Source organism: Mytilus galloprovincialis, chromosome 5, assembly GCF_965363235.1.
Source record: "Mytilus galloprovincialis chromosome 5, xbMytGall1.hap1.1, whole genome shotgun sequence".
Classification (NCBI taxonomy): Eukaryota; Metazoa; Mollusca; class Bivalvia; order Mytilida; family Mytilidae; genus Mytilus; species Mytilus galloprovincialis.
This window is the reverse complement of record NC_134842.1, coordinates 14,302,251-14,316,899: the sequence shown is the minus strand read 5'-3', so window position 1 is coordinate 14,316,899 and position 14,649 is coordinate 14,302,251. Positions and strand designations below refer to the sequence as shown.

The following is a 14,649-nucleotide window of genomic DNA, read 5'->3' as shown; positions in this document are numbered from 1 at the left end:
TTTTAAATATCTCGACATGTTTTAAAACCTCTAGTGTGGGAAGTTGTGTGTATATTCTAACAAAGTCAACCAGAAATTTAAAATTGGCATTCCTGCATCTCTGCTAGAACTTGGCATTTGGAATCAAATACCGTAGATTCAAAAATTATTGGGTGCATTTGTTATTGCAATTAATCAAGAAAGGACAAAAATGCAAGTTTAACTATTGTGAATTTCAAAAAAATCAGTATAAAGGTCTCTGTTTCAATTATCAGAATGCAAGTTCCTATTAATCTGTCACTCACCAAGTTGCATTATTTGCATTTATAAAAATCCTCCCAATAGTTTCTGAATTTACAGTTCTGGTTGGCTTGGACTTTTTCTGGGTAGCTTGATTTATCTTCCTGTGTGCTATATAAAAATAAGGGGATGTGCTATGATTAACAATGAGATTCTTATCTGTTAGAGACAACATAATGTGATTGGAATTAACTATAGGTTACTGTACAGCCTTCAACAATGAACAATACAGAAAGGTACGCTTTAAAAGGCTTTAAGTCCTTTCGCACCAAAAAGTGTAAAATAGTAAACAAGCATATCATTACCACATCTCAACTAAAAGGCCTGTTTACAGTCTTGTTAACATTGAAATTTTTAATGTTAAGTTTTTTGCTTAAGCATGTTAAGCTAGTTTGATAAGAACTGCTTGTGATAGATCAATGATATTTTTTTGAAGTTGCATTACTATCAGTTTGACAACATTTACTATTTTAAAGTTCTTCACCCTAAGTTTAGGTCCAGTGACCTTGAATTAATTCCTTACTGATAATGTGATGAGATAACTAAAGCTATAAGCTATAAATTCTGTTCTTAACATATTTGTGTTTCATCAATAAAGTTATTTAACAGGTTTTAGGCATTCCTATGGGCACCATTTGCAGCCCTTCCAGGGTCGTAACTAGCCTCTTCAAATAGTGAGGCAAAATATATCGCCGAGCGGAGAGAGGCGAAAAAAATTTGACGAGGGGACGGGGGGCCGCTCAAGGACCCCAGAAGCTCTGAGAAAAATCGTGCATTCTGAGCGTTTCCTGGACTCTTTCTGACATTGAAACGCAATTAATTTTTAGCTTTTTTTCGACAATATTCTGGTCTGAAAGCAAAAACATAGATTCATTGTAATTTAAGACTTTATGTTTTAAGTTTTATGGACAACATTAAAAGACCAATATGTAGGACAAAGCAAACTTCGTAATTCTCATAATCATTAATACCGGATCTGTCTGTCTGTTTTAGTCTTGTATTGTGCTTAGACTTTGGTGAAATTTTTATGACGAGATTGAAATATAGAGACAGTGCAGTATTATGCTTTAAATACTAGTACTGCTTAAGTCGACACTAGGGACCATCTTGATCCTGTTTTACGGTATTAATGATTATTTTATTGTTGAAGACCCTCCAGCAACTTTGACCAAATGATTGATCATTATTATTCTTTTATGCATTGAGTTTGTGTGCGATTAGGTTTCGTGCACATTTACTCCATATTCCTTTATTTTCTGTAAAAGGGTCTGAACATGACTTAATGCAAGTTTAACCCATCAATTGAAATGGTCATATGGCAATGCATTATTGCTTTTTTTCAAGTTATTTGATACCGGAAAATTGGTGATCTTACTTTAATTTAAACCATGTCAGCTATCGAGTTTTATCAACCAAAAGAAGCCAGTTGTGAATTCTTTGATATCAAATTCAATTCTCCATGCAGAAACGACCATTTTTTTTCTGTGTGTTGTATATTCTTAAAATATTTTCTCGCACAGTATCTGTACATCGGTGGGCATGCAACATTGCAAAACCACACGTTTACAAATGAAAATCTCAGACTATTGTCATAAAGTAGGACAATAAATGAGCAAAAGACAAACCCGGGACACAGAAGTTCAAACAATAGACCATCAACTCTGAAAACCAAAAGTAAAATAGAAACATGGATTACGAAAAACATGCAGGGGCGACACCAGAGAGTGAAGAGAACTTGCTTCTTGTTAGAACTTTCCGTGAAAACAATTTGATATTAAGACAATCTTTTGTTTCGTTTTTTTTTTTTGAAATTTCTAACATGAGGCATTTGCCTCATTTGCCTCAATGTAGTTACGGCCCTGCCTTCAGTACTTGAAATACTGTGTACTGTATTGTTATGATCACATTTTTTTTTACCAAACTCAGTAATGCCTTTCTTACAACCAATAAATTGATAAATTCAACAACAGTTATCTCAATGATAGTTTTATCTTGATGATATTTTTTTCATTGATAATCAAGAACAAAAAAGTAAACTTGCAACACTTGCCCAATAAACACTGATAACTGCCCTTTCCTAGATTTTGATATTTCAGTTTCTCATGGGAAAAAATCTGTTACATTGTGAAGAGAGAGGGCCATTGGCTTTAGATCTGCTTGTATCAGATTCTTTGCAACAACTCTGATGGGTGACCTGTTGCAAGTCAAAAATCTGCCACCATTTTAATAATAATATACCAAACAATCTTGAGGACTGTAAGAAATCTTGAGAAAAAAATGTAAGATGAAAATGGGCAGTTATAATAAATGAGTTAAATGATTTATTAGTGGATTTGAGAAATTTTGTTAAACATTGTGTTATCACAAATTATTCATATGATTACATGTGTAGATGGATGTGTTACTTATTAAACCTATCCAAATAAGTTCTAATATAGGAGTTACTTAGTTATCTGCTGCTTTAAATAGTGCTCCCATTGCAAAGGCCAATGTTTTATACCCAGTGGAGACCAAGCCAAGATCAGAACAAAGCTGATCCTAGAAAGTGCATGATAAAAAAAAAGAAAAAGGGTATAAGTTGTACTATAAAAAAATCAAAGTAGCAAACCATCAATCATTACAGTATTATACAATGAGCAATTATCTCCACACCATAACAATAGAGGATAATGCACCTCAAACATGGGGATGCCCTGGGCCCCTGGATGCCTTTTTCTGCTTTGAGCCAAATCGAAAAACTCAAAATTGATACAGTGGATTCATTTATATTCGTGGGTATCATTTTTTGTGGATTGAAGAAATCTCTAAGTACAAAGCCTATAGAAAATTTCTAATTCGTTAAACATGATAATTGGTGGTTCATCTCTTTGCACAAAATCCACAAAAATCGGTATACCCAGAATAATAATGAATCCACAGTGGTTTGTAACAAAAGAAGTTACCTTTCTTACAAATGTGTCAAAATTTTGATGAATCTTTTGTATAACTTTTTGTAACATGATCTTTTTCTGCAGAAGTGAAAATTAGGCCTGCTGAAGTTGGTGTTAACAATTTGTTAAAGTTTGAGATTGGGTATGTTTTAAGGGGAACAACTTGTGCTAAGTCAATGACATTTGGTATGAGGTTGTATTAGAATTGGCATTTCATTTTCATGACAATTTTTAGGTCATGGTATATTGAAATAATTGTGATTATTAAATAGTATTTGGTATACTAGTACCATTAAAGTTGTATTAGCATTGGGAAATCCCTTTTACATTGATATTTTTTAGTCCCGCCCCCTCAATCATTGCTCATTAACTTTGAAAGTTCTGCAGGGACTAGAATGTCATTATGTTATTGTGAGAAAAACCATAAACTTTTGCCTAAAAAATAGATCTTTTTACTTGCAGATATAACACAGTAAAGCATACGTACCAGAGCAAAACAAAATACTAGTACCTTTTAAATTAGATGAAGTATTTGGTTGTCAATGGTGATGACCTTGGTTACAGTGTACCTAGAAATGAAGGAATTTTAAGATGTTTCACTGAAGGAATTGTCACTAGTACATCTATATTGATAAATGGTGAAGCAGTTCTACATGCAGTTGATCTAGTCCATGAGTATCAGATCCCTACAGGTAACACTTGCCGGTGTAAGGTCAAGGTTACAGGAATCATTTGATAAAATTAAGGTGCATCTTTGCAATTATTTCAGAACAGATTATTTCAAACATGAAGTCTTTTTGTATATGCCAATTCAATGTCCGTATAAAAAAGAAGATGTGGTATGATTGCCAAGGAGACAACTCTCCACAAGTGACCAAATTGACACAGAAATTAACAACTATAGGTCACCGTACGGCCTTCAACAATGAGAAAAGCCCATACAGCATAGTCAGCTATAAAAGAACCTGAAATGACAATGTAAAACAATTCAAACAAGAAAACAAGTGGCCTTATTTATATAAAAAAATGAACGAAAAACAAATATGTAACATATAAACAAACCACAACCGATGAAATTACAGGCTCAGGTTGAAAGGATCAGAGAACATGGAACTAGAATTTCATTTTTGTTGATAAAATGTAAGTTAATAATTGTAACAAAGACAAAAATTATATCTCAGAATAATGCAATAACAAGGTTTAAACATTATCTTGCATCAATTTTTTGTTTTTGTTTGTGGTGGGCCAAATTTATGTGTATTAAACTGTCATACATTCTAAATTAAAATAGATTTCAAACACATTATGTATCTTGATTTATTTATAGGGTTACATCTGAATTTGTCAGAAGGATTACCTCTTACAGAAGCTACCTCACTACTTGGAGAAGATGGGTGTTTGTTGGGGAAACTTGGAATCAGAGAACTAAACAAACTAGGAAACATTGATTTTAAACAGGTAGTAAACTCATGTAGCAGAACATTAGAAATAGGATTACTCTTGTAGATAAAACCATAAATGTTGATGTAACATACTAGCCATACATGTTATGAACATCATAACTAGCTATATATACATGTGGGGGACCTCATAGCTAGCTGTCTATATATGTTGTGGACCTGAGAAATAGCTGTCTATACATGTTGTGAACCCCAAAACTAGCTATGTATACATGTGGGGACCACATAACTAGTTGTCTTTGCATGTTGTGGACCTCAGAAATAGCTGTCTATACATGTTTTGAAAATCATACATGTTGTCAAAACTCATACATGCTGTGAACCTAATACATGCTGTGAACCTCATACATGTTGTGAACCTCATACATGCTGTGAAACTAATAACTAGCCCTCTAAACAAAAGGTGAACCTCATAAGTACTGTAGCCGTCTTAATCATAAATAGCTTTCTATACATGTTTTGAACATCATAATTAACCATGTATACATTTTGTCAACCAAGTGAATCTAGTATTGGTTCTAAAAATATCAATGCTATTATTGAAAAAGTAAAATCTAAAATTGGAAATATCTTCCTTTGTCCATAATTGAATCCACTATGATTTGTAGTAAAGGCTTCTGATGCCAGAAACATTTTTAGTTCCCATTGCAAAATGAATGCATTTTTTACCATTCAGTGCTCACAAGCATTTTGATTGGCTTTTCAACTTACACTGTTATTATGAATTTTTTATATGTATAATTTTAAGCCATCTGTAAAAGTCTTATAAAATCCTTGTTATTTTGTAATAGATTTTGAGAACTTTTACTTGTCAATGATAAAGCTATGAAAAATCAAGAGAAAACTTTTTCCTGTCAAAATTCCAAAGGCTTATATATTTCGAAAAGTAGCACATTGACCTATATATTTTTTTTTGATTTTTTTTTTGTTCCTTTTTTAAACCCCTATCAATATATACTAGTGTTAAGAAAAGCTTGTTATTTTGAAACTGAGTAGCGAACTTCCTTAATAGCCTCTTGTTTCTATTTGTAGTTTCAGACTTAGCATGTAAAACATAGAGGGAAATAGTTCCTGTATTGTATGCCATGTTTACGAAGAACTATTTTTTTTTGACAAAAGAAATCACTTTGGAATTATACTTTTTTTATAGCTAGTTAGAAACCTGAATGTATCTTTAATGTTCAATTCAACCTAATGTATTGGCTATAGCTATTTTAGAGTTTTAGTATTTGCCTTCAATTATTTTAGATTCTAGAGAAATTAAACAGAATTAGTAAGTGCTAATTTGTTTTGTTTTGAATTTATTATTTTGAGTACATGCTATATTTATGTACGGTTATGACTATTAGATTTATCTGCATGTGTTGATGTCTTCGTTTAACCATGACCCCTATTGTCCGTGCAATATATATATATATATACCTTGATTTGAAAAATTTACCCTATTGGAATGATATAATTATTTACATTTATTTTAGCTTTCTCCATTTATCAAATATCCAATTTTGATAGTCTTTTTCCATGTACCATTTATTTAAATTTATAACTTTATAGTGAACTCTACACTTGTAACAACTGTTATTGTCAAGAAACATACATGGAAATGAATATTTAAAAATTCTAGAAAATGTGAAACTGATGAAAAATGCTTCAACAGTTCTAGGAAAAAAGAACCACAACAGGTTTTTTTATGATTTTGATGATTTTTCTTTTAGTCAGTTGGTTTTATACGAATGGATATACTTATTAACTTTCCATCACATTAGCAAAATAACTTCTTTTTGCTGTTTATAGTCTTATGATGGCTAGAAAATTGAATCCTATTCCCCAGTTGCAACTGTGTGTTTACATTGTATGAATAAAAAATAAATCTAGATCTGGGAAAGATTTTTTACTTTAAATATGTCATATTTTTCAGTTGGGTATATTTTATACAGATTGTGTTTTTCATGCTCTTAACATTTTTGTTAAGTAATCAAGTGTAATGCTTATTATACCCCATGCTTAGAAGAAGAATACAGCTTTTTTTGTCAATATACTGCAAAGCTGCGTTCATATACAGTAAACATGGTATCATCCTGGTAAGCTTGTAATATGTGCCACTGGACATTTAACACCAATCCATCATAATATGGTCATACTTTATTTTCATAATAAAATAAGGGCAAGCATGAAATGAAATGCTTAAGGAAATCCAAGGCTTGCACACCACACATATATAACTTCCAAAATATGCTATGGGTTCTTTTTTTTTTCATGGATACTAATTTTCGTGGATTGATTTCATTAGTTTTTGCAAAGTCTGCTTAAATTGCTTCAGAAAATTTGTAATTCATTGAACATTTAATTTTGTGGTTCTCCTGTATCTATGAAATCCACTAAAATTAGTATCCACCGTCCGAATATAATTGAATCCACAATATGTATATTTGTATGTGATTCATTGTTTTTACATAAATCAGGCTGTAACTTTTCTAGTTTTAATTGTTTTACATTTCATTATAGGGCTTTTTATAGCTGCCTATGAGGTATGGATGTTGCTCATAGTTGAAGGTTATACAGGAACATATAGTTGTAAACTTCTATCTCATATGGTCTCTGGTGGGAAGTTGTCTAATTGGCAGTTATACCACATCTTCTTATTTTTAAATTGTACTTTATAATTAATTTTTATAGAAATATATCCTGCTTGAAAAAAAAAAATAATTGGATGCTATATTCAAACTAAATATTGTTGATCTTCACTTGAATTTGTCAGAAATTTGAACTTTTCAGGTTGATGAAGAGATGCAGGCCCAGATAGACAAGTTTGAACTGTTAATGGGTGTCAAACCTTTCCATGTAGATGGCCACCAACATGTCCATTTGTTACCAGGTATTATTATATAATATTTACACTACCCCAATGGAGGCTAATAAGGAATTTCTCCTTACTAGGTTAACATAAATCAATAATATTGCTTGTCTATGCAGTAATATATGTATAAGCAAAAGGGTGAAGGTTTGGTACCATTAAAACGTTTAATCCCGCTGCAAATGTTTGCACCTGTCCTAAGTCAGGAATGTGATGTACAGTAGTTGTCATTTGTTTATGTAATTTATAAGTGTTTCTTGTTTCTCGTTTTTTATATAAATTGGACCATTGGTTTACCTGTTTGAATGGTTTTACACTAGTAATTTTGGGGCCCTTTTTAGCTTTTTGTTCAGTGTGAGCCAAGGCTCTGTGTTGAAGGCCGTACATTGACCTATAATGGTTTACTTTTATAAATTGTTATTTGAATGGAGAGTTGTCTCATTGGCACTCGCACCACATCTTCCTATATCTATATAAGCATTGGCACAACTCCATGGAGATGTTTTGGCCCTGACACTCATTCATGTTAAATTATTTGAATATATAGCATATAGTTTGGTTTATAATTGTTTCGACAGCTGCATTTTATTGCTGGTTTGAGAAGTTCTTCTCTTAATGACCCATTACAACTTTTGGGTGTTTGTTTTTGTTTCTGTGTATTTTAATAGATAATGCTGTCTTCTTGTTTTAGATCAGTTTCGTTAGCAGTTCTTGTCTTACCAAAAATATTCCCTCCAACCTGTCTCCTGACAATCAGCCTTCATTCCGCATGTGACAGGGAGATCTCAGCTACGTAGCAACACCTCTGCACTGCCATTCATTGTATTTTTTATCACTGGTCAGTCTTTTAAATAACAATTTATTATCCCCAAAGTTCTATCAACTTACAACTCACATTTCAGTAGTTATACTACAGTTGATAGGACAGGTCATGTCGAATTTCCTATCAACCACTGTTTCGCAAGCATCAATAGTTCGCGCAAACTACGCTTTACAACAGCTTAAGATGCAGGGAATTCAACAGGAAAATATTTTCATAATTAGCAAAAATATTTTCAAAATTAGCTGAGATGATTACCCAAGGGCAATACTATATATAATTTTATTCTTTGTAATAAATTTTATATTTCTTTTATATTTGTCAGAATCTCTGTTGCAATGTATTCGTTTTCAGTCAGGCATTTTGTCTCTGTTATAGCACCACCAGCCACTTGATTACTGACTACATTACTTAACTTGGTACAGGTCGTTAAGATCAATTACAAGTGTATACCAGTTGTAACCTACAGACGATAATCATTGAGTCCTTAACTATGTCACAACGTAGTTAATTTACAGTATACCTTCATGGAGAAACTGTGTGGTTATAAATTGAATTTTGAATTTCCATGGTTTAACTTTGAAAGCTTATGATTTGATCATTTACTTATTACTTAGCATCATATAATAAGGAAAAGGTGATAAATTGTTTAGGATTCCTATAAAGGTGTTGATACAACCTCAGTTTCAGAAAACACAAAAACATTTTGCTATTTAAATTTCAGTATGTGTTATATTGAGAAAAAGTAGGAGTAGTTTATTAAAAACAATTCTTTGATTAAAGTCATCTCTTGCTTATAAATTTTATTTTTAGGCATCAGTAAAGTTTTTAGTGAAGTGTTGGCAAGAAATGGTATTTTTGTAACAAGGTTACCTATAGAAGATATCAGTGAGACAGATCTACCAAACAAGGACTTTCTACAGACAGTTATCAATGATTCACACTCGGCCAGACAAGTCTTTGACAGATTTGGTATTAAGTAAGTCATATTGATAAAAAAACTGGTTATTAAATATCACATCTTACAGTGAATTCATAAATAGACTTTACATAGGGGTTAATATTTGCTGTGTCCATAACTACACATGAATCCCAAGGGCTGATTTATGTTTCGTGAAAAGAGGAGGGGTGTAATTCCTGAAAATGGACAATTTTAGGCCAAAAAAAATAATTATCCAATCAAAGTGTGGACTAAAACCCTCAAAGTCACCCTTTTCCAAATCCACCACTAATTACAACCATGCATTCAAATGCAGTTGTGAAGAAATCATTACTTTTGAACAAATTCTGCATAGCCAAACTTTTGTTTCTTCTTGAGTTAAGGAACTTTGACTTAAACATACATGTTTTATTGGAACAGACTTGCCAACTTTCAGAAAATTTTCAGGCAGACACTTAAAGAGGAGTTAAATTGACATTTTAGCAGATGAACATTTATTTTAAACAAAAGAATATTAATTAAGTACAGTTTTGATGTCTGTAAGTGATACACTAAGTCATCTTGTTCTTAAAACCCCAATTGTGATTTTGAAATGTTGTCAGTTATAATTTTTAAGAGTTAGAAAATAAAGCAGATTCTTATTTATTTCAATTTAATTAACTCACCAATCAATTTATTAATGGTTTGCACATTTAGAATATGTTGAGTTAGTTATTAAAGTTCTGCATAGTACTTTATCAATTGTCTTGACAAATATTTATACATTTTTGTAGGTATGCAGAAAAATTTATTGGTCTGGACTCTTTCGAAACATCTGTGGATTCAATCATAGAGAAATTGGCAGACATGTTAAATGGTGGTAACCATGGAGACACTTTCTGTGAATTCATGGTGCATCCTGGGTATAGAACAGAACAGGAAGGAGGATGTGGTTGTGGTCCTGATGATTTCTCTCAGTCCCATTACAGAGAAAATGAATTAAATTTATTGTGTGATATAAAACTGAAGAAGTTCATTGAAAAATCAAAATTAAAATTAGTAAGTTATGAATCTTTGTTTTTAACAGAAGCATTTAGTATACGAAAATGACTTTAGGGATTTTACTTTAAATTATTAGATTTTTAAGTTCACCATTCAGGTTATTTATTCTATTCAATATATTTCTGTGATTAATCAAGATAAATGTATTAATAAGAAGCTGCACCCTTTAAAAGCATTTAAAGTTCTAGAGGCTGTGTATTAACAACTTTAAAATATTGATATTATAAGTTAACACTATATTATACTGTTGATCACATTCATTTTCATACTTCAATTTTCTTTTTCTTAAAGTTGTACAACAGTGATTGTATGTTTATGACTTGATTTTTGTATGGTACACTTTTTTAGTACATTGATTTTTTTTTAATTCGTTGTAATTTTTCATGTCAATAAATGTATGTCATTTTGAAGAAAAAAAGGTAAAAATATTTTTATAAAAAGTGATTCTTGCTATATTTTTCAAATTTCATAATTGCAATTTTGCTGACTTTTTTTTTAACAGCAAGCATTTACTTGTGCAAATTACTTCTATGATACATTCAAAATTTGTAACAGTTAAATTGCATATTTAATATGTTAAAAATACAACTAAAACAGTAATAGTTGTTATCTAAAATAACTTAGTATGTGTACCTATTTAAGTAAATGAAACTATAGACTTTTTTTACATGGATTGCAAGAATAGTTGCTTTTCTTTGGTGTCCAACCCACCAGTAATCCTACTGAATAGGACATCAAACTTTTAACAGTTATCTCCCCCTGGATTGAATTGCCTCCCCTTAATTACTGAATCAGAATACAAGCAAATGTTAAAAATTGCAAACTTTTTAGTTGCTGTAACTTCAGAAATAATGGCAAACATTTATTAATGGGATTATTCAAGAATGGACAACAATGTGAATTACTTATATAGTCACATTATTTGTATCAATAAAAACCTTGCAATAATTTCTGAATTTTCAGTAAACAAAATTGAATATGATTAGCATGATACATTTCTGTGCTCTTATGCCATTGTACAATACATTTTGATAATTTAGGTTTTTGCTAACAATTTTTATTTTGCTAATCATAAATATATTTAAAAAGAAGATAGTAAAAATTTGATAGAATTTGTATCTTTGCTCTAGTCTTGCTGGTCTGTTTATCAATACTGTTGTATTTATTTATGTCTATACAATCTAATAGAAAATTTACAGATGATGTTTATGTATTTACCTTTGAAATAAATCCTATTGTTCTAATTCATTGTTTTATATATTTGTGCAATGTTCCCAACATTCAAACAACCACTTACCTTTCAAGTTGATTGGACTTTAACTTCATCAAAAATTACCTTGACCAAAAACTTTAACCTGAAACTAGCACTATCATTTTCTATGTTCAGTAGAACGTGAAATTGGGGTCAAAAATATAATTTAGCATTTAAATTAGAAAGATTTAATCATAGGGAACATTTGTACTTAGTTTCAAGTTGGACTTCCAACTTCATCAAAAACTACCTTGACCATAAATTTTAACCTGAAGCGAGACGGATGGACGCCATAGTGAACAGACCCACAGATCAGAAAACATAATGTCCCTCTGCTCTGGTAGGTTGGGCATAACAAATAGTTTTCTAGGTTGGATTTTTTTTATGTTTGAAATTGTCATGTCAGGGATAGCTATTGCTTGCTGTGCTGTATGGATTAGCTTATTGTTGAAGGCTTTACATTGTCCTATATAGCTATGGTTGATAATTGTCATGTCAGTGATTGCTATAGCTTGCTGTGCTGTATGGGTTATTGTTGAAGGCTTTACATTGGCCTATATAGCTATGGTTGATAATTGTCATGTCAGTGATTGCTATAGCTTGCTGTGCTGTATGGGTTATTGTCGAAGGCTTTACATTGGCCTATATAGCTATGGTTGATAATTGTCATGTCAGGGATTGCTATAGCTTGCTGTGCTGTATGGGTTATTGTTGAAGGCTTTACATTGGCCTATATAGCTATGGTTGATAATTGTCATGTCAGGGATTGCTATAGCTTGCTGTGCTGTATGGGTTATTGTTGAAGGCTTTACATTGGCCTATATAGCTATGGTTGATAATTGTCATGTCAGTGATTGCTATAGCTTGCTGTGCTGTATGGGTTATTGTTGAAGGCTTTACATTGGCCTATATAGCTATGGTTGATAATTGTCATGTCAGGGATTGCTATAGCTTGCTGTGCTGTATGGGTTATTGTTGAAGGCTTTACATTGGCCTATATAGCTATGGTTGATAATTGTCATGTCAGTGATTGCTATAGCTTGCTGTGCTGTATGGGTTATTGTTGAAGGCTTTACATTGGCCTATATAGCTATGGTTGATAATTGTCATGTCAGGGATTGCTATAGCTTGCTGTGCTGTATGGGTTATTGTTGAAGGCTTTACATTGGCATATATAGCTATGGTTGATAATTGTCATGTCAGTGATTGCTATAGCTTGCTGTGCTGTATGGGTTATTGTTGAAGGCTTTACATTGGCCTATATAGCTATGGTTGATAATTGTCATGTCAGGGATTGCTATAGCTTGCTGTGCTGTATGGGTTATTGTTGAAGGCTTTACATTGGCCTATATAGCTATGGTTGATAATTGTCATGTCAGGGATTGCTATAGCTTGCTGTGCTGTATGGGTTATTGTTGAAGGCTTTACATTGGCATATATAGCTATGGTTGATAATTGTCATGTCAGTGATTGCTATAGCTTGCTGTGCTGTATGGGTTATTGTTGAAGGCTTTACATTGGCCTATATAGCTATGGTTGATAATTGTCATGTCAGGGATTGCTATAGCTTGCTGTGCTGTATGGGTTATTGTTGAAGGCTTTACATTGGCCTATATAGCTATGGTTGATAATTGTCATGTCAGGGATTGCTATAGCTTGCTGTGCTGTATGGGTTATTGTTGAAGGCTTTACATTGGCCTATATAGCTATGGTTGATAATTGTCATGTCAGGGATTGCTATAGCTTGCTGTGCTGTATGGGTTATTGTTGAAGGCTTTACATTGGCATATATAGCTATGGTTGATAATTGTCATGTCATGTCAACTGCTTAATATAAAACTGTTCACAAAGAGATGTCTTATAAAAAAAGAAGATTTGGTATGATTGCCAATAAGACAACTGTCCACAAGAGACCAAAATGACACAGACATTAACAACTATAGATCACCGTACGGCCTTCAACAATGAGCAAATCCCATACTGCATAGTCAGCTATAAAATGCCCCGATATGACAATGTAAAACAATTCAAAGGAGAAAACTAACGACCTTATTTATATAAAAAAATGAACTTGCCTGTATGTAATTTTGCTAGTCAAATGCAATAGGTTAAACTTGATGTATGAAAAGATTGTAGTGATCACATGTTGGTCTGATAGGAATTATATGACCTTGATACAATTTTCATGGTTCATTGGTCAATGCCAATTTTTAATGGTTAAGTCTATTCTCAGCTAACATAAGTAATGTGCCAACTTTATTTGGTGAATGGAATGATTGTATAGTGTACATGCTCATCTAGTAGGACCCAACTGACCTTGACCTCATTTAAATGCTCCATTGTAATTATTTTGAAAGTACTTGTTTTCATGATTGTCAAATATTGATGGTTTTGATGGAACTTTTCAATCAGTTATTTTTTTGTTGTGTTTGATTTGTGGTTTTGGGTAGTTGATTTTGTTCTTACTGTTTTTAAATGTTATGGTAACTGTAAGCTGGAGCTCTTCTTGCATTCAGATTTACCAAACTACTAAAATGTGAATGTAAAGAAAGAAATTAAACAAAATTTCTTCTCTTGTTCCCATTTTTGTTCGCCTAGTTGTTGAAACCCTCAGTTTTAAATTAAACCAGACTTTTCAAAAATTGATAACAACTGTACCTAATGAATACAAAAAAAAAGAAGTACTATCAATGCTAATGTCTAATGAAGGATTGGTGTCATATATTAGATTTTGAAAATTCTTGCATTATACAATCTTCAAACCAAAATATTTACGAAATTTTTGGGGCCCTTTATATCTTGCTGTTCGGTGTGAGCCAAGGCTCCATGTTGAAGACGGTACTTTGACCTATAATGGTTTACTTTTACAAATTGTGACTTGAATGAGACAGTTGTCTCATTGGCACTCATACCAGTTTCCTATGTTCGATACAAACAGAAACATTAGAGGAAATCAAATTCCTGCAACCATGTGACAGCTCAATAGGATGAAATGTGTGTATTTTTCAAACAGAGCAAGTCAAAGTTTTAAATGAAACTAGTTTCAGGTATCAGTTTTAATAAAAACTAAACC

At 32.1% G+C, this 14,649-nt stretch overlaps 1 protein-coding gene across 1 annotated transcript; it reads left to right on the top strand.

Moving 5' to 3' along the window:
- The first annotated feature begins 3,691 nt into the window (after nucleotides 1–3,691).
- Nucleotides 3,692–11,568, top strand: LOC143075219 (carbohydrate deacetylase-like). The gene is made up of 5 exons (XM_076250570.1): nucleotides 3,692–3,901; nucleotides 4,537–4,667; nucleotides 7,445–7,544; nucleotides 9,157–9,322; nucleotides 10,057–11,568. The coding sequence occupies exons 1-5, from the start codon at nucleotides 3,733–3,735 to the stop codon at nucleotides 10,370–10,372; spliced, it is 882 nt and encodes a 293-aa protein (XP_076106685.1). The 5' UTR covers nucleotides 3,692–3,732; the 3' UTR covers nucleotides 10,373–11,568.
- Nucleotides 11,569–14,649: the final 3,081 nt, after the last annotated feature.

Bases quoted from the DNA above. Each gene is read 5' to 3' on its own strand.
- LOC143075219 (XM_076250570.1), top strand. From the start codon at position 3,733: ATGAAGTATTTGGTTGTCAATGGTGATGACCTTGGTTACAGTGTACCT. The intron at 7,545-9,156 runs GTATTATTATAT...TTTTATTTTTAG, and splicing joins ACATGTCCATTTGTTACCAG to GCATCAGTAAAGTTTTTAGT. The intron at 9,323-10,056 runs GTAAGTCATATT...ACATTTTTGTAG, and splicing joins TTTGACAGATTTGGTATTAA to GTATGCAGAAAAATTTATTG.